General features: G+C 42.2%; 1 protein-coding gene and 1 long non-coding RNA gene across 2 annotated transcripts; one reads left to right on the forward strand and one right to left on the reverse strand.

The window, feature by feature from the left end:
* The first annotated feature begins 4799 nt into the window (after window positions 1–4799).
* Window positions 4800–6655, forward strand: LOC134665939 (cuticle protein 8-like). Its single transcript, XM_063522997.1, has 4 exons — window positions 4800–4826; window positions 5137–5544; window positions 5632–5798; window positions 6560–6655. The coding sequence occupies exons 1-4, from the start codon at window positions 4815–4817 to the stop codon at window positions 6627–6629; spliced, it is 657 nt and encodes a 218-aa protein (XP_063379067.1). The 5' UTR covers window positions 4800–4814; the 3' UTR covers window positions 6630–6655.
* Window positions 6656–16336: 9681 nt separating this feature from the next.
* On the reverse strand, window positions 16337–17092 carry LOC134665957 (uncharacterized). The gene is made up of 2 exons (XR_010098436.1): window positions 16887–17092; window positions 16337–16749 (listed from the first exon to the last, which is right to left on the reverse strand). It is a non-coding gene; the product is annotated as an uncharacterized LOC134665957 (long non-coding RNA).
* Window positions 17093–18734: the final 1642 nt, after the last annotated feature.

An 18734-nucleotide genomic window follows, 5' to 3' on the forward strand; every position in this document is an offset into this window, starting at 1 on the left:
ATACTCAAAGCGTCGGGTTACGCCCGACGCACGTGGCGCGCTGAATGCGTTCCAAAGCCGGGCTCCTTCGGCGCCCTCATACTAAAAGAGTCGGGAATTTCCCGACGTATGTGGCGCACTGCACGCAGTCCAAAGCTATAGGCGACTTCGACTTTCTTATACTAAAAGAGTCGGGCGTAGTCGGACTACTACAAATCGCGCTCTAAAAAGTATGAAACAATAAGATAGAATTATTTTAAGAAATTATCATGCAGGAAATTATAAATGTTATAATTTTTTGAATAAAAAAATACAGCGTAATGTAATTTACTATTTTTAGGGTTCCGTACCTCAAAAGGAAAAAGCGGAACCCTTATAGGATCACTCGTGCGTCTGTCTCTCCGTCTGTCCGTCTGTCACAGCCAATTTGCTCCGAAACTACCGCACCAATTAAGTTGAAATTTGGTACACATATGTAAGTCTGTGACCCAAAGACGGATATGTAACGTCAACAAATGAATTTTAAACATAGGGGCTACTTTTGGGGGGTAAACAATAAAATTAAAAAACAAAGTTTTGAAAACTATATCGTGTTACATATCAAACGAAAGAGCTCATTTTGAGAATCTCAAATATATTTTTCTTATAAATTTACAATAAAAAGTTTAGAAGTTATTCAAGAAAATAGACAAAAAATGACCATTCCCCCCCCTCTATCTCCGAAACTACTGGGTCTAAAATTCTGGAAAAAATACACAAAATAGTCCTTTACCTAAAGATGACAGGAAAACCTATTAGAAATCTAGAGTCAAGCGTGAGTCGGATTTAAGAACAAAAATGCGGTTAACGTTTTTTTAAGCACACAGCCGCAATGGTTTAAGTGAAACGTGATGTAGACAGCTATTGCAAAGGCCCTAGGCCGATATCGACATAAGGCCGAAGGCCCGAAGCGTCCCAAAGAGGCATGCCTAAGAGGCGTGCCTTTAGCTTCAAGCGTGAGTCGGACTGAAGACAAAAAATGCAACTAGGCTGTATCTGGCACATAGCCGCAATGGTACTTGTAGTACAGTCAACAGCAGAAGTTGCTAAGCGGGCGAGGCGTTCAAAATGACCTTGACATGCTCTTATTGTCTTAACTATAAAGTCGCGTCCAGATCATTTAAAACCACTCGCCCGCTTAGCAACTTCTGCCGCTGACTGTACTAATTGATTAGGTTACTATTGTTACGTGTTTTAAAAAGCACTAGGTATACAGGGTGGCTAAAAAATAAACTAAGTGTATTCCTGCAACGTGCAACCTGCAGCCAACGTGCAACCCTGAAATCGCGAAGAATAATTTGGCTGTTTCATACATTTTGGCTGGTCCGTTTCTATGGGTGGATACTTCTTTTTTCGCGATTTCGGGGTTGGTCCCATACTAAAAGTTGCTCAGTATAATCCCAAAATCTCCCTGGCTACGGAAATACACTTATTTTTTGGCCACCCTACCACCATTGCGATTGGTGGATTTGGAATACCTACGTATTATCTCTCTTCGGCCTTCGAAGTTGTAGGAAGCGCGACCCGTCGGACGCTCGAGTTTTCAGCTCTACGCATTTGGACACTTGTACTATTGTTCGGCATTCAATCTTCAGAGATATAGAGATATTGTAAGCCACCACGCCAGAAAACTTCATGTTAGATCTGGTTTTTGATTGACCCATTCGGGTTTTACAAGACGTTTCACTCACGTCACGTTTCACGTACAAAAAAAAATGTTGAAAATTGTGTGATGTACGGAACCCTTGAAACGCGAGTCCTACTTGCACTTGACCAGTTTTTTTTATATATTTAGCAGCTTACTGACACAAACCGAATTCCACGCGGGCGGAGCCGCGGGCACAGCTAGTATACCAATACGTACTAAATATTTGACACAGTCCATACACGAAGCTATATCTAATATATAATATTTTAAACTTTCGCGTTTTGAATACATATTAACTCACATTATAGACGGGTCTAACGCGAATTATATTCAATTACCTTGATTTACCGACGTTTCGACACAGGTTTCACTGGTCGTGATGGTCGCGGCTGACTGATGTCCCAGCAAAATGTCAAAACAGAGATTTGTGCATCTACCCGACGAAAAGTGTATGGAAAAGTTTGGGGTAGACATCACATTTTCAAACCACCCACCACACATAATGTTAATTATTGTCAATAGTCCGACACGAAACACTCACAATATCCACGCACCCGTCCGAAGATAGATCCTTTGGCTTTAACTTCTGTATCACTGGTTCCCAAGTTGGCGATAAGTTGAAACCATCCTCCCTATTAAAATTCCTGGGGTGTTTCTTGATTTCAATTGCTTCTCGCACAACTCGAGGATAATAATGGCGTTCAGTGGAGACAACTTTTGGTCTATGCAACTCAATCCAGTGATTTGTGCCAGATGTAAGAAGATGTTCGGCGATTGCGGATTTGTGTAATTGGCGATTTTTAACTGCCGCTATGTGCTCTTTCACCCTCTCTTGCACGCTCCGTTTAGTTTGTCCAATGTACACACTTCCGCAGCTACAGTCTATTTTGTAAACGCCCGGATTTTGGTACGGAATGACATCTTTTGGACTTCGCAACAGATCTGATACTTTGAATAACGGCTTGTATACAGTCTTGATGGAGAATTTGTTAAGTACTGCTCCAATTTTGTCCATTATTCCTTTCACATATGGTAGAAACGCTGGTTGTCTGTTGACCTCTGGATGTCTCTCCGTTCAAATCAAGGTAATTGAATATAATTCGCGTTAGACCCGTCTATAATGTGAGTTAATATATCTAATATGTATATATTTTGGTATATTACAATATCTTATAAATAAGGCATCTTAAGACCTTAGTACCTTGCTATATTATAGCTCGATATATTACGATATATTTTGTGCACATATATAGCACAATGTGGGTGCTAGACAGACAGCGATATATATTTTTGTAACGTTATCGTGTGTGGTGCTTATCTATACTATAAGATATGTTTCGGTATCTTACGGTATTTAATATATATTATCGCTCCGTCTGTGACCTGTGACAGGGTCTAAGCTCAAATGCCGCTCTATTAACTAGTCGGATAGAGCACTGGGGACCGACGATCTGGCACCTATTTCACCACGATAATAATTGACACCAAACACTTCTCAATTTTCTGTATATTTCCGGGTCAATAAGCAATAAGTATACTGAGAGCTGTCATTGTCAGAGTGACAATTGACACAGTGGTGAAACAGGGACCTGGTCCTTAATTTACCTAAGTAATATATAAGGAAAGGTAAGCACCTATATAATTTCATTTTACCTGGCCTGTAATGGAGATTAAGCGAGGTAATTAAATACATTATAATTAGGCAGAGCTGTGACCCCACGCATTTTTAAGTATCGCGCAATTTTATCATGACGTAAATTTTACAATATATCACAAGTGTTAACACATTTAATATAACTAGAGCAGATATATGATAGATAGGTATGCAAAGTAGGTAAAGAAATGCAAAGAAACTAATTTTTTTTTTAAAACAGGGTGCTCAGTAATTTGTGTTTTACTTATAGCTTTACTCGTAGCTACTGTGACAGTCGATAACGACGATTGTTGAGAAACTTAAAGATTCTAGTTTATTCTGACTTTAAAAAGAGTATATGACATAAATCTATGCCAAATACTACACAAAACGTTATAAATTATACTATGTCAAAAAATATACATGTATTAACAGTCGTAGGTACCTTAAGTACCCAAGTTGCCATACTAAGTTGTATAGAAAAGTGGATATTGATGTTAGGGAACCGACTGATTTTTTGTACATGATAATAATAGGTAATTCTAAAATATAAGTACATACACAATTATGACGTATAAGTACTAAATAACACTTGCACTGCGCATGATATAAAAATCATTGCAGACTTTTGTTGGCCTAACTCTACATTTATATGTACCTATACATCCAGAAGGCTCTAAATAATATTCCCCTTGAAATAATGTTTATTTTTTAATACTATGGTAAAATTCAATGCTTGTTTATTGCCGTTTTTGATGATCGACAGATATCAATGGAAAGGAAGAACAGGCACATATTATAATATTTAGTTAAATTATATTTTAGACAAAACACACAGTTTTTCAAAACAAACTGCTATGTAGTTAACAGAACTGCCGAGACGCGGTGAGGTTATGTGTAACAGACTCAATACACTCGCACATACTGATTTACAAAAGTTTAAAAGCACAAAGTAATTCTTAATTCTTGTACTTGACACCACTTATCTTGGTTACGATTAAGTAACCTCCATGAAAGAAAATCTATCTCATTAGTACCTAATTATATTATTGTCACATACAAATATTTAAATTTAATATTTACCTACAATTTAAATGATAACACAACAATGTCTTTATCTGTAGATATATGTAACAATTGGCTATTCACACCACGCGGCGTCCACCTAAGAATATCAGAAGCAAACATCGAATGATCGCGCATGCTTCTGAGACCTCATTGACCTACAATAACAAGGCAACGTTGAAAATAAGAACGAAGTAACTACGTCTAAAGCTCACGAAAGTTACAACGTTTTCCTCAGGTTGCCTACTATCTTGGTTGGGCGTATTTTCGTTAAGTAATGATCATTCGGTTGATAGTATGTAGGTAATGTGAGAGCGAAAAACAAAGCGACGACCTTGCGCTCTGGGGACGCACTGAGAGCTCACGCCCCACCGGCTTAACACCACATCTTATAAAAACCACTGCTGCTTATCAAATGTATGTCAGTCACGCATCTCTATCCAAAAAAACATGTTCACCAAAGTGAGTCGCCTATATCCATAAGCTACTTACCTAAGTAGGGTTAAGCGGTCACAAGTTAATCGTTGCGGTTAATACAGGCTTAGCTCATGCTTTGCTTGAAATAGCTCAGTAAATAGAATTTAATGATACCTAATTTGAGATAAGAGTAAAGCAATAAGGCTGCTCTGAATTACTAACTTTACCCAAACCAGATTTTGTCTTTGAAAGTGCTAAAGTTAATAATTTTAAAGTAAATACCAGCCTAGGGACTCAAAGGTTTCGCGCAATTTATTTGTAGTTGGACACCGTTTAACCTGTTTATCTATTTCAGATTTTAGCTCTGAGTGCCGTGGTGGCGGCCGCTCAGGCTGGTCTTCTGGGACTAGGCCATGGGCTCGGCCACGATCATGGATATTCAGTATCTTCCCAGCACAACGTAGTCCACCATACCCACTACGCTCCTGAAGCACACTACGCCCCTATTGCTCATGAGGAGTACTCCCATGGTGGTCACTACGCTACTCCCCTCGCACAGGGTGCCCACTACGGTGCCTCTCCCCTGCTCCATACCACTCCCCTGATCCACGCCGCTCCCATTGCTCATGCTGCACCCTTTTCACATGATTCAACCATCGCTCATATTGCCCCCTTGACCCATGCGGCTCCTCTGTCCCATGCTCATATCGCCCCCATTGCTCATCACGGTTATACTTCCCACCACGACGGACATGACACATATGTAAGAATTCCGAATAACAGAAATAAAATACATTTACTTGAAGTTTATTATCCCGTACTGTTCATATAAGAGACGCATTTTTTATAGGCTCACCCCAAATACCAGTACTCTTACTCCGTTGAGGATCCCCACACCGGTGATCACAAGTCTCAGCACGAGATCCGCGACGGCGACGTCGTGAAGGGCGGATACTCCCTGCTGCAGCCTGATGGCTCCGTCCGCAAGGTTACCTACACCGCTGACGACCACAATGGGTAAGAATCTCTCACTCCTCCTCTTTTTCTCACTTTGCGTTTTTCCCGGTTACGTCCTTGGGTACTTTTAAAGAATGCGGTCAGTTTGTACAGTAGTATAATTAGAACAATTCGACCTCATGATTAGTAATCTTTTCCCAACCTCAGACATGGGTATTGAAAATGTTGCGATTACTATCATTAACTACTTGACCAGCAAGGGCATCTCAACAATAAGACGCATTGTTTTGTTACGGCTGCGTTCATTTGAGCCTCGCACTTTAACCTCTGCTTAGTCATTAAATTCTACGTAATGTCCAGCACGAGTTGATGACATTGCAACTTTCCCCAAATTGCGTAAATATGACCATTTAACGAGTTGCTGGTTATATTTGACATTGCTTTCCCAGGAAGCTTTGTACGTAATACGGTCGTAACTTTAGCACATGTTTACATGTTATCATATGGTGGTCAAACCGGTACCGCGCACGTTCCGGTGTCTACCGTATGAGTAATGACCTCACGCGACCCCTGCGTCGTCGGCTGCCAGATCAGGTGGTTTAATAACAAACCCGTTCCGAACGAGTTTGATAACGAGAACAATTGAGTTTTAAGGTCTAGGGTTTTAAGGTACATAAATAAACTCTGTACTAAGTATGTGTTCCCGATCGTAAGGTTTTCGAAACTCCGTAGGTAAGGTACGTGGATATCGGTATGTGCTTATTATCGGACGGACCGCACCTTTGTGCTATCCAGGTAAAAAAATATGCCTTTTTTTGCAGATTCAACGCAGTCGTGGAGAACTCTGGACCTAGTCACCACGTGTACTCTTCTCAGCACCACCATTACTAGATCTCGCATTAATAAATAAGCTTTACTTTTAGTCTTGTTTAAGACTTGTACCTTGTTTATTTATTATTATTTTAATGTACAATGAAGTCATTAAAGATACTGATAAAAAGTTAAAATATGTTCTATATTTAGTGTCCGATTTGGTGACGTCAGAATATTTACAGGTTGATTCAAAAGATCTATTACCTACGACAACTTTGAACGGTCATTATTTTTCGCAGGCATTCAGATTTTCAGAGCTCTGAACAGCTGTACAGAGCCAGCTTTTGTGAATTAGTTTGTCAGAATACTGTAGGTATATCAACCTATTTGTAAGTGTTAGAAACACTTTTTTGTAAGAAGTGGTATAAATATATTGAAGGAGCAAATAATAAACGGTCAAAATGTAAATATGTAGTTCCATATTAAGAAACACCTAGATTCGCAGATAGTACTTCAAGGAGTGTTGCGAAAGTTTATTAAAATTCAGCTCTTACAAATGCAACGCCTATGACAGCGTTTTAATCGAGTCTAAGGTACTTCACTGCTCTAGTTATCATATCGATACATAGTTGCATCGACTCGATCAATCATGACTCGATGTTATTCAACAACAAACAAAATCTCAGTTGAGTAAATGATTCGATTGATATCGGGAATATCGGGATTTACTTGACGGACTATTAATTTCATCACGTCTAATTTACTCGTACTTATTTTATATATGTAGAGAGAGATACAATCGTAAAGTGTCATTCTATGGAACTTGCTAACTATGTAAACAAAACTCTTTTTTTTTTTTTATTATGAATGGGCTTACTCATGGCCACAGACTAGCCGAGGCGTAGACGTGGCCTACGAAGGAAACACTAGTAAATCCATCATACAGAGACAATTTCAATATGGCGGTTTGTTTACATAGTTAGCAAGTTCCAAAGAATGACACTTTAGAGATTTTTTAGAAGCTAAGATATCAATATCTGTAAGTATTAAAAGATTTTTCCCACTAATGTCGGGTAATAATGTTTGGTGTATCTCCTATATAATTGCAGATTTTTGCTCATTGCTCTTTCTTAAAATACACAGCCTGCATATTATTTTCAATATCGGGATCTACTTCACGGACTAACAATTTAATCACGTCTAAATTACTCGTACTTATTTTAAGTAGTGTGGAGTGTAGACTGTAACTTTTAGTGAAGGGGTTCGTTGGGTGAAGCGTAGAAACTCGCCGATGGAACGCGCTGGCCGCTGTGCTGTCTCGAAGTCCGCTATACCTCCATTTACCGGTATATGTGTTGTGTGAAATAAAAACACATATGTCTGATTTTAATTACTGGAGAGTGTTCAGGCAAGTTTTTTTTTTTTTTTACTTGGATATTTTGAGTTGGGCAGCTGGTACCCTTGACTCTTTATTTGACTGGAGCGTCAAGTGCGCGAGAGGCGCACTGAGCTCTTAAAACTAAAACTAAAACTATATTTTAGCTATTTACGACAGTCTCCCCCACGTGTGTTAACACCGTCTTCATGCGCGGAGTAAATGGGGATGAGTCTAGAAACTGGGCGGCGGACGTCACCTGCGCGTGTGCGAACAATGGCCACTCTCACATGACCATCTGGGCCAGGAAATAGCTGGGCGATTACGCCTCTGGGCCACGTTCCTCGTGGCATGGAGCTGTCCGCAATGATGACTACGTCACCCTCATGCAGTCTCTTCACGTTTTCTTAGCGAGCAATACGGCTTTGAAAACCTCGGCGGCAACCAGACTACCAGCGGTGGCGCGAACTAACCGTACATTATTAATGAACGATCGCCACGCGGGTGCGAGTGAGACGGATATAGGCCTGTCCCAATCGATCCCTGTCCGCCAAACGAAACGCAACATATCGCGATCTTGCTCTATTATTTCGATCTGTAAAAACATCTGTTTGACGTCGGCTAACACCGCGATTTTACTTTCGCGGAAGCGCATTAATACGCCAAAAAGTGACTTTAACAGGTCGGGGCCAGCCAACAGCGCGCTGTTAAGCGAACGTTCGCAAGCTGTGGCGGCCGTGTCCCAAACTAATCGCATTTTGCCGCGTTGCGGGTGAAAAGTTGGGAAATGCGCCAGAGGCCACGTCCGGGGTGCCTCGGGGGGCGGTGGCGAGTCTATTTTCTCCGCGTAACCTTTGTCAAGCAACATACACTTTGCATATTCGGCTTTAAGTTTCGCATCGTGGTCTAGCTTTCGTTCTAGACTGTACGGCCGTTGCAATGCTTGCGCTTGGTTATTGGGGAGTTTCTCGTCATTTGACCGCCAAAGTAAGCCCGAGCGATACCTTTGCTCCCCCGGTATCTTTTCGCAGGTGGCTTCTAGTAAATCTAGCGCACGTTGGTGGGGGTCGGCCCTAGGTAACTTCTGCGAAACGCCTAATGATTCTACCTCAGAATGCCGTTTCACAAGTTGTAAGGCCTCGTCGTCCGCGGTATTAGGCTTTGCGTGCCCAACCAATTGTACCGCGGGCGCGATTCTGTCCGCAGTTTCGTGTAGCGTCAAAGTCATTGTCGCGCCTTCGTCAAGTGGCGCGAGGGTTTGGACGGTACCTAACGGTTCCGACACCTCTACAGGCATGACTTTGTGACACGTCTGCGGCAGTCTAACATCGAGTACTGCAGGTGCTGCCGGGACTCTATTACCGCTCGCGGACGCGGCCGCGTTTCGACCGTGTAATAGTTTATTATGTCCGGCTTCGCACTGATTCATGCCACACGCGACATATTGGCACCCATAAGGCTTAGGGTGACTCGCGCCTAAACATCTACAGCACAATTTAGCACCCTTTGCCAAGTCCCATCGCTTAGATATAGTCGCGGCTAGAAATTTCAAACACTCACTAACTTTGTGTTCTTTGCCGTTCTTACATATGGCGCACGCATCGCGCGAGACAGAGACAGACGATGTCTGCTGCCTAGGCTGAGCTCTGGTTGACGCTGGCTTTTTTTTTAAATTACCATCGCGGTGCTTTACTTGAGCTATAGTTGATTTATTAGAACGCGATCTATTTCTCGTATCACGTGTGTATGATTCGCGGGAATCTGACTCCGAATCCGAACTATAGTCGCGAAAGGACGCGGGGGCGCGGGACCCAGTGAGAGCGCTGCTCGATCGACTGGGCCCGCGCACAGAGGAAACCGCGCTTCGTTCACTTCGCGATCCACTAGACGTATCACGGTAGAATGCGGGGGCGCGAGACCCAGAGAGAGCTTGGCTCGATCTTCTAGGTTCGCGCACACAGGAAACCGCACTCCCTGAACTCCGCGATTCATCAGACGTGTCACGGTAGAACGCGGGGGCGCGAGACCCAGAGAGAGCTTGGCTCGATCTGCTCGGTTCGCGCACAGAGGAAACCGCGTTCACTGCATTCCGTGACCTGTTAGACGGCTTATGTCGGTTTATGCGCTTGGCCGCAGTGCTAATTTCGTTAAGAAACTCGGAAATCGCAACTAACCCGGGTGATTCTACGTTAGACTGCCTGTATTTGGCCCATTCATAGCGCACTATCAGATTCAATTTATCCACGATTTTATTCACGAGCTCAGGCGCGTGCAAGTATTTCTCTTGACGCAAGGATTTAATGGTGGCGACGGCATTCGCTACATGCGCGGCGAATGAGGTTATATTCGAATTGTCTTCGGATAAACGCGGCATGCGTTTAACGTTATGAATTTCCGTAAGAACAATCTCCTCAGGGTCGCCGAACTGCCGTTCCAGCGCTTCCATTATCTCGTACGGATCCTGAACCGTGTACATTATTGATTTTACGGCCGTCCGAGCTTCGCCCTTAAGTGCGCGCCTAATCCGACTGACGTTATTGACGGCACTAAACATGGGCGACGTATCTTCGAACTCTGCCCTAAATGATATCCACTCGGTGATATCTCCGCCGAATGCAGGTAATTCCGGCGGTTTATGGTACATTGGCGCGTAGGTACCGTGCGGTACCTCTACAATGCGCGGGGGTGGTCTGCTAGCCCGATCGACGGCTGCACGCGGCGGCGGTTGCGTTTGCGCGGTCTCTTTCGGCGGCGGGATTTTAACGTTTTCCTTTGCGATCTCGTGCTGTAACCTAGCTTGTCGTTCTACCCAACTTCTAGTCCGTTCTTCGACGGTCGCGTCACTGCTGCCGACAGACTGCGCCTTCAGTTGCGCAACCTGCAGCCGTAAATTTGCAGTGTCGGACTTTGTCTTAGTAGCTTCGACGGTCGCGTCACTGCTGCCGACAGACTGCGCCTTCAATTGCGCAATCTGCAGCCGTACATTTGCAGTGTCGGACTCTGTCTTAGCAACGGCTAGACGGGCTTTACGAACCTCGAGCTCGGCCATTAGCACGGCCAATTGATTATCGCGTTCCCTAACCGATTTGCGACTCCTATGTGAATCGCGATTAGACGGCGCCCGCGACGGCGATGGCGGCGCATCGATGTCTTTATTCACTAGCGTACCGAATCTACTACGATTTACTACCGTGGCATTTAACGTTTCCGAGTGTACCGACTCGTTTCCACCGGTAGTATTCGGGTTGCCACTGGTGCCCTTGCTCCACGTATTTGTCTCGCCGGACGTAGTCTTACCGGACGAGGGGGTAGGGGTGTCCATGTTGGCTGCGGGCGCAGGCGGGCCCTTGGTGCGTGGTCGTAGGCTCCTTGCTTCCTTTTCGGACATCTTTCTGGCTGGAACCACTTCACTTCACTTAACACACGCGGGGGTCCCTAACTTGACCTGCCTATATCTATGACTGACCGTTACTGAGCGCAACGTCAGTGCCCTAAGCGTAGCGTGGATCCCTCGTGGCACTGAATCTCCCGCAATGGCAAAGTGCTATGCCTAGAACGTTCGAAAGCAGTGTGTGGGTATCAACCATGTGACACATGCAACGAAAGTTGCCAGGACACGTGAGCGGAGGACGACCTACGACGCTGCACGGTCCGACCGGCAAGCCGGTAAATGGGTTACGGAAAGGTATTGGGGTTGGGTCTGAACCGAAGCGAACCTCTAGGCCCAGCGCGTTCTTTATTCTGTCTTGCCGTCTGAGTCAAGCAACGTTCGCTTAAAACTCAGCGCGTACTTGTTTCTTTCTTGCCGTCTGAGTTAAGCAATGTCGCTTCAAACTCAGCGCGTACGTGTTTCTTTCTTGATGTCTGAGTTAAGCTATGTCGCTTGAAACTCAGCGCGTACGTTTTTCTATCTTCATCCGGCTTCAAAAGGACCAAACTGTGGAGTGTAGACTGTAACTTTTAGTGAAGGGGTTCGTTGGGTGAAGCGTAGAAACTCGCCGATGGAACGCGCTGGCCGCTGTGCTGTCTCGAAGTCCGCTATACCTCCATTTACCGGTATATGTGTTGTGTGAAATAAAAACACATATGTCTGATTTTAATTACTGGAGAGTGTTCAGGCAAGTGATAGAGTTAAGCTCTCTGAGTTCTCTGAATATGCTACAAATGGCTCGTAGTATGTCATGCGATACCTCGCAGGAGGTATGCGTGGCCGTATCCGCCTTCCGGCTGTGACGGCTGTATCGGGTCGCTCCCCACCTCGTGGGGAGGTCAAACGTCATCATTTTATGGATGACAGTGCTTCTATTGTGAGGTGAGTTTCTGTGCGTCCATGTTGCTGGCAGACGCGCTGGTGCTGCAGGAGATGGAGCTGTGGTGGTCGATCAAGGTCGTGCGGGCGGTTAGGTCCGCTACGGCGATGGTGTCTGAAGTTGTAGTCGTGCGGGTGGTGTGGCCCGCTCCGGCTGAGGTGCTAGAGGTGTGTGGTCAAGGGCGAGCGGCGCATCTGGTCCGAACGGCGATGGTGTCTGAAGCTGTAGAGTAGTAGAGTTCACGGCCGCGCGGGTGTGGTGGCCCGCCACGGCGGTGGTGTCTGTAGATGTAGGCGCCATCGGGATCGGGAGGTGAGTCCGCTGCGTCGATGGTGCTTGTATTTGAAGGAGGAGCCATCGGGTTGGGAGGTGAGTCCGCTGCGTCGATGGTGCTCGCAGTAAAGGTGGCAGGCATCGGGTTGGGAGGTGAGTCCGCTGCGTCGATGGTGCTCAGGTGTAGGGGGCCCAGGTGCTCAGGTGTTGGGGGCCGCCAAGATGTTATTCGTGACACACACGGCTTCGCAGTACGAAGTATGCGTGCGGTCACGACGGCGGCGCGGAGCGAAGTCAATATCCTACAAATGGCTCGGGTTTATATAGGAATGGCCGGGCGATATGTATCTCTGAACTAGTGGATATTATATGCAGAGTGAGTTTTATTTATTTCTGCCAATCTCGTTAATTATAAGCACGTATGAAAGGAGCACGAATCCTAGACTTATAAATAGATACAATATTAAGCACGTATGAAAGGAGCATGAATCCTAGACTTATAACTAGATATAAAACATTCCACGCAATTCATTGAACATAATATACGAGCACAAAGTAAAACATGATATACAAAAGTAAAAATAGCAACCTAAACGTAAAGACTAATCTAACACATGCATGACCCTAATAGCTATTTACGACAAGTAGGTACTCAATGATATTCTCCAACCGACAGTTGCATCTAATTAAAATACCTAGTTTTGTTGCCTTACTTTCATAATCAACTACTTACCGTAAAGATTGACTCACGTTAGACCGGGCCGGGGAGGGGCCGGAGCTTCCAGTGGTTCGTTTTCTATGGAAAGCACCACGTGATCACCGAGCAGCCCTCATAGAAAGTGACATGTCGGACGCCTCTACCCGGCACGGCCCGGTCTAGCGTGAGTCATCCTTAATGCTCTCTAAACTCTTTGATCTCAATGTCGAACGAAATATTTCCTCTAGGCGCCTATCTAAGGCCCTATTAGTTAATGCGACTGTGCTAAACACATTAAAATGGTCCGCAGTAATTCGAAACTGAGACAAATTATCTTTTCTTGACGTACTTATTATATGCAAGTGCAATACCTGGGTGAAAATTGTGAATATCCTCTATAGGTAATTAAATCTGTGATTGTCAACGTAAGTTCCCAATAACACTTTGGTAGTTAAACCAATCACATTGCGAGGGCTGCGTTATCCACAATAGATACGTCTCATCATACAACCACGACCACTCTGTCAAGAGTGAACGACTGAGGAGGAGGAGTTAAACCAATCAGTAGCTAAATAAGTGGGTGAGTCTGCATTATCTACACTTCTTGCTCTTAATCTCTGCTGACTGTAAGAGCTAGGAAGCCTACCGCGAAAACCGAAATGCGCAAATTGCGGGGACTTTCTCTTTTACTCTCATTAAGACGTAGGTAATTAGAGTGACGAAGAAAAATGCCCGCAATTGACGAACTTCGATTTTTGCGGTTATAGCCCTAGATTCAAACCGACGAATTTAAATATGTATTATAAAGGTGATAGTCCATTTCCAACGACGGCTGCTGCAGCTACTATTCATTTTACTAAGGAAATTGACAATGACATCAGCGACGCGTTCAGTACTGGTAGTGCAGCTGCGGTTAGAAATGGAATGTTACCATAAGGCGGCCCTGGGGGCCTAGCCAAAACGCATTTCGAAAAAAGATATCGCTAACGAATCGATAAAAAATGTATGGGAATGACAGGTACCGTAGATGAGTTTGTCGAAAAATATTAACGAATACAAAAATGTTAGCCAAGTTGCAATGTTGTAACGAAACGCAAAACTTTCGTTACTGGAATTCGATATCTGTCATACATTGCCTAGCCGAGTGACACTTTTGACATGCGAAATCGAATCGTTATCGCCTCCTAGGTGTCGATAAGTAGCGAGAGCTATCCCCTTGCAGATAACTTATCGAAGCACAAGAAAATGCCGTATAATAGTGTTTGTAAATTAGAATTTGTAGTAAAAAGCATACTTTAACATTATTGTGGGCGGCGAACAACGCGGAAGTCTCGCTTAGACGCAGGCGCCGTCTGAAAAATCGCCTATTGAAACTGCTTAGGAAAGGACTGCCCTTAGCTGGTGGCTGGTGGCTTTATGCTACGGGGTCAGATCAAAGGATAGTGGGCCGTACGCAGCATTTCACCCAAAGGATCCAATGTGACCGAGGCGCTGAATATCTACCTATCTATATTGACAGTGTCATGGAAAAATGGATTATGCACCCACAAATGCAACACGAAACAACGTCCCTACAAAGGTAAGAGTGAGCCAATAACTTATCCCCACATACCTAATAAGTATATAAAATATTTAATTGATGCTAAAATAACTTCTTATGTGTTCCTGTTACGTCTTCAAATATAAACCGATGAACGGTGTAGATTAAATTTGGTACCCATATGCACACAGGCAAGCACTTGTTTCTCAATAGGAAAGTGAATTGAATGTGTAAACTATACTCCACCAGGACCAGGAACCAGGAAAACTATACTCATACTTTTGGGTGCTAGTACTAGTATATGACAAAGCTAGTATGATTCTCTCTGTCTTTGTTTGAAATGAGACAGTCCTTTGACAAACTATACTTAAATACATAGACAACACCCATGACTCAGGTACAAAATATCTGTGCTCATTACACAAACAAATTTCCTTACCGGGGATTCAAACTCAGGATTAATATCAGATTAACCGGCAGGGTCACTAGTCACTACCCACTAGGCCAGACCGGCTGTTGTTATGCATATAAATTATCAACCATATTAATGAAACTTTTTCATATTATGAAACATATTGTATATGACTTCTTTTGGCAGGCGCAGGTACAGTCAGCTGCAGAGAAATGGTACCACTCCTGCATACAAACTTCTATGTAGCGGTGGTACCTTTTCTGTGCAGCTGACTGTACCTACACACTATATAAAAATATATGTACTTACACAAAACATTTAGTTTTTTTTGTCATATGACTGGTAGAGAATAGATAAATATTATAACCAAATGTTACAGAGTTTTTTGAAAAACTAAGCATTCATTTTGTTTCAGGTGACTTGGATATTCATTGCAGCCTTGACATATTTATGGTGCTCCAAAGCCAGGGTCAAGGGAAGAAACTATGACACATGTACAACCACAAAAATATATTGAGTGTTGTTTTACTATTTTAAAACACTACATAATATATGTACAAACAAGAATGCTTGGCTACTGATTTCATGCTGCCGGCAAAAAATACCTGCTGTATCTTTCATTAATAGATTTCCAATAAAATAAATTAACTTTTTAACCCAATCATTGTTTCATTTATTTATGGTGGTTACCACCTTAACCTTTGGTATGCTTAGGAGCAGATCTGCTCCCATGTACTTACCTATATTCAACTTTAAAAAATGCATTAATTTTGACGACCGGTCTGACCTAGTGGGTAGTGACCCTGCTTGCTAAGCCGATGGTCCTGGGTTCGAATCCCAGTAAGGGCATTTATTTGTGTGGTGAACACTAATATTTGTTCCTGAGTCATGGGTGTTTTCTATGTATATAAGTATGTATTTATCTATATTAGTATGTGTCGTTGCCTAGCACCCATAGTACAAGCTTTGCTTAGTTTGGGGCTAGGTTGATCTGTGTAAGATGTCCCCAATATTTATTTATTTATTTTATTTTATTTAATTATGATTGATATATAAATTACAAATTGTTGACAGGAGCATACAAAAGGTTAAATATGAATAGCCAGTAGCTTAGCGGGTGAGATTCCCTTCCCAAATTTCCATTCAAAGCAAAGATGGTAGGTAATTAAAAAATAATATTAAGTAATAATATGATTTATTAGTTTTGGTTTCACAGGCAGCTTTTATCTTATCTAATGCATAACATCTATGTATTCAATGTTCGCTTGACTTTTGTTAATTTCGAAAATGTTTGAAGTCTATGAAGTAAATGAGTTCACTGAGGTTACACTGATTCGGGCAAACCTGTTCACAATTTCACTTCACGGTTTGAATCATTACTTGTTTACATTGTCTCTTCTGGTCAAGTAAGCCAGCAGTGCACGTCCTTAGCACTGGTAACTGCCATGAAGGCGTCATTGCAGCGGCAGCTTTGACTGTTCGTGCCAACTTGGCGAGGACTTCTCAGCGTGGAAGAAGAGCCCGCGGAGCCCGCTCTTGCCCGCTCTGGCTGCGCCGCCGCCTTGATTGGGGCTGCGGTGACGACGGCTGTCTGAAATTGTTAAACTTAGGTCAAAATTATATGCAATTAACAACGCACTCTTCAAATATTACACTATATAGAGTTATTTTATCACGAAATTGTAATTAACTAAGTTAAACAAATGCCAAAATATTTCATTTGCTTACCGATAAAACAATTATTTTCTCCAAAATTAGATTCGCTGTTCACTTGACACTCTTGACAGCTGACAGATGACGTTTCTTGACGGTTTTGAACGAGAACCACAGACTAAAATTAATTTTTATCGACTTGGCCCGTCGAATATGCGATAACTAAAAAGATTGCCTCTTGGCTAGGTTATTATAAACATTATCGACCAGTCGCTCGCGAACGTAGAGATCGAATCGATACGGAGCGAATGTAATTTGGCTACGGGCCCTGGATTCAAACCGACGCCAATGTCCTACGGTTTGTAAGGCCCACACAGCTTATCTACAAAACGCTTATCGCTACAAAACGTCTTGAAAGTTTACCTTGTGTCGAAAGTTTACATTTCTAGGTCGTTAAGTAATCCTGGTCCAGATTTTACGCCCATGCTTGATAGATACCCTATCTCGGCTTGTTTTAATAGATACTCGCGACTACACGCAACTAATTAGACTAGAGCATTTCTTAATATGCACAGCCTTTTACAACAACTTCATTAAGTTTAACCAGCAATTTTGAAACTTAATTAAATTTATAGTTTATGAAACAAACATTGTATTTTAAGCAAGGTGAATTTAACATTAAAATCACAGAGTAGTTAAAATGCCAATCACGAGTTAAAGTTTATTAGTTATCTACATAATTTTAATTATTATTACAGCAGTTTTAGGTTGTTTGATATAAATTAAATTCTGTATAAGTTTTATTATGATTTAACGGAAAACAGATACTTAAACTTCGATAATGTGATTGTATTCATAAATAGGTACTTTACCAAATTATATCACTTTATTTACCATTTACTCGGCAGCAATATTGAACACAAGATACAGGATGTGTATTTTAAGATAGAGTCAGACCGTAAAAAGTCTGCAGCGATTTTGATAGCCCACGCAGTGCAAGTGTCATTTTAAACGTCAAACTTCTATGAAATTATGACGTATAAATAACACTTACGCTGCGTGGGCTATCAAATCCGCTGCAGACTTTTATTGGTGCGACTATAGAGCAATATGTTTTATTACGGAAATTGATATACATAGTAGCTTCTAAAAAATAATTGTATTTCTAGAACCCGAATTCTATGTGTAGGTAATTAAAATTAAATTATCGTATATCGTAATTGTATATATTAACCATGTCAATGAATACTTAGGTCAGTACGGGGAATGTAAATATAAGTACCTACATAAGTACAAAAAAGTAAAGAATGAAAAAGTCAAAATCTTAATCAGCACTGGCTTTGCCAGCAACATGCTGAGTTGTGACCCTTTTATGGCATTTTTCACTAAATGTTATACATTGTATATTTGTCAACATGTTTTTGTCATCTGTGTTTGTTTGTCATAAATAAATGTATTTCTATTCTATTCTATTCTATTCTATTCTATTCTATTCTAATCCCTAGTAAAGTATGTATTATGTACATACTTTATATTATCATTTTTTAAATCGACGTTGTGACTTCTGAACGGTTTTAAAAAAGAACTTCGGTATTGCCAAAATTGGCCTGGTTAGATTGTTGAGTTGATTCTTCATTCAAGCTTTAAAACGCCGGCCTCGTGACTCTTAAAACAGATTAACATATACAGGGTGGAAAGATAAGTCGGGCCCTGGAGGGAAACTACCTTAAATCCTTAAGCTGGCTCATTTTACTTAAAGGAGACATTCCTTTATTTTTAAAAAGAAACAAAACTGCATTCAAAGATTTTTCTTTTTTTTCTTCAAATTGGCTTGTCTAAAAAAATCTTGAGTATCTAAATATCCGATTTTATGGATATTTTGTACGACAGACGAGTGTAAGATCTAATGTTTCTTGGAGAAAT

Source organism: Cydia fagiglandana, chromosome 7 (genome assembly GCF_963556715.1).
Source record: "Cydia fagiglandana chromosome 7, ilCydFagi1.1, whole genome shotgun sequence".
Classification (NCBI taxonomy): domain Eukaryota; kingdom Metazoa; phylum Arthropoda; class Insecta; order Lepidoptera; family Tortricidae; genus Cydia; species Cydia fagiglandana.

Excerpts from the sequence above, each read along its gene's own strand:
- LOC134665939 (XM_063522997.1), top strand. Across the intron at positions 5,545-5,631 it reads ACGACGGACATGACACATAT|GCTCACCCCAAATACCAGTA; the intron begins GTAAGAATTCCG and ends CATTTTTTATAG. Across the intron at positions 5,799-6,559 it reads ACCGCTGACGACCACAATGG|ATTCAACGCAGTCGTGGAGA; the intron begins GTAAGAATCTCT and ends CTTTTTTTGCAG.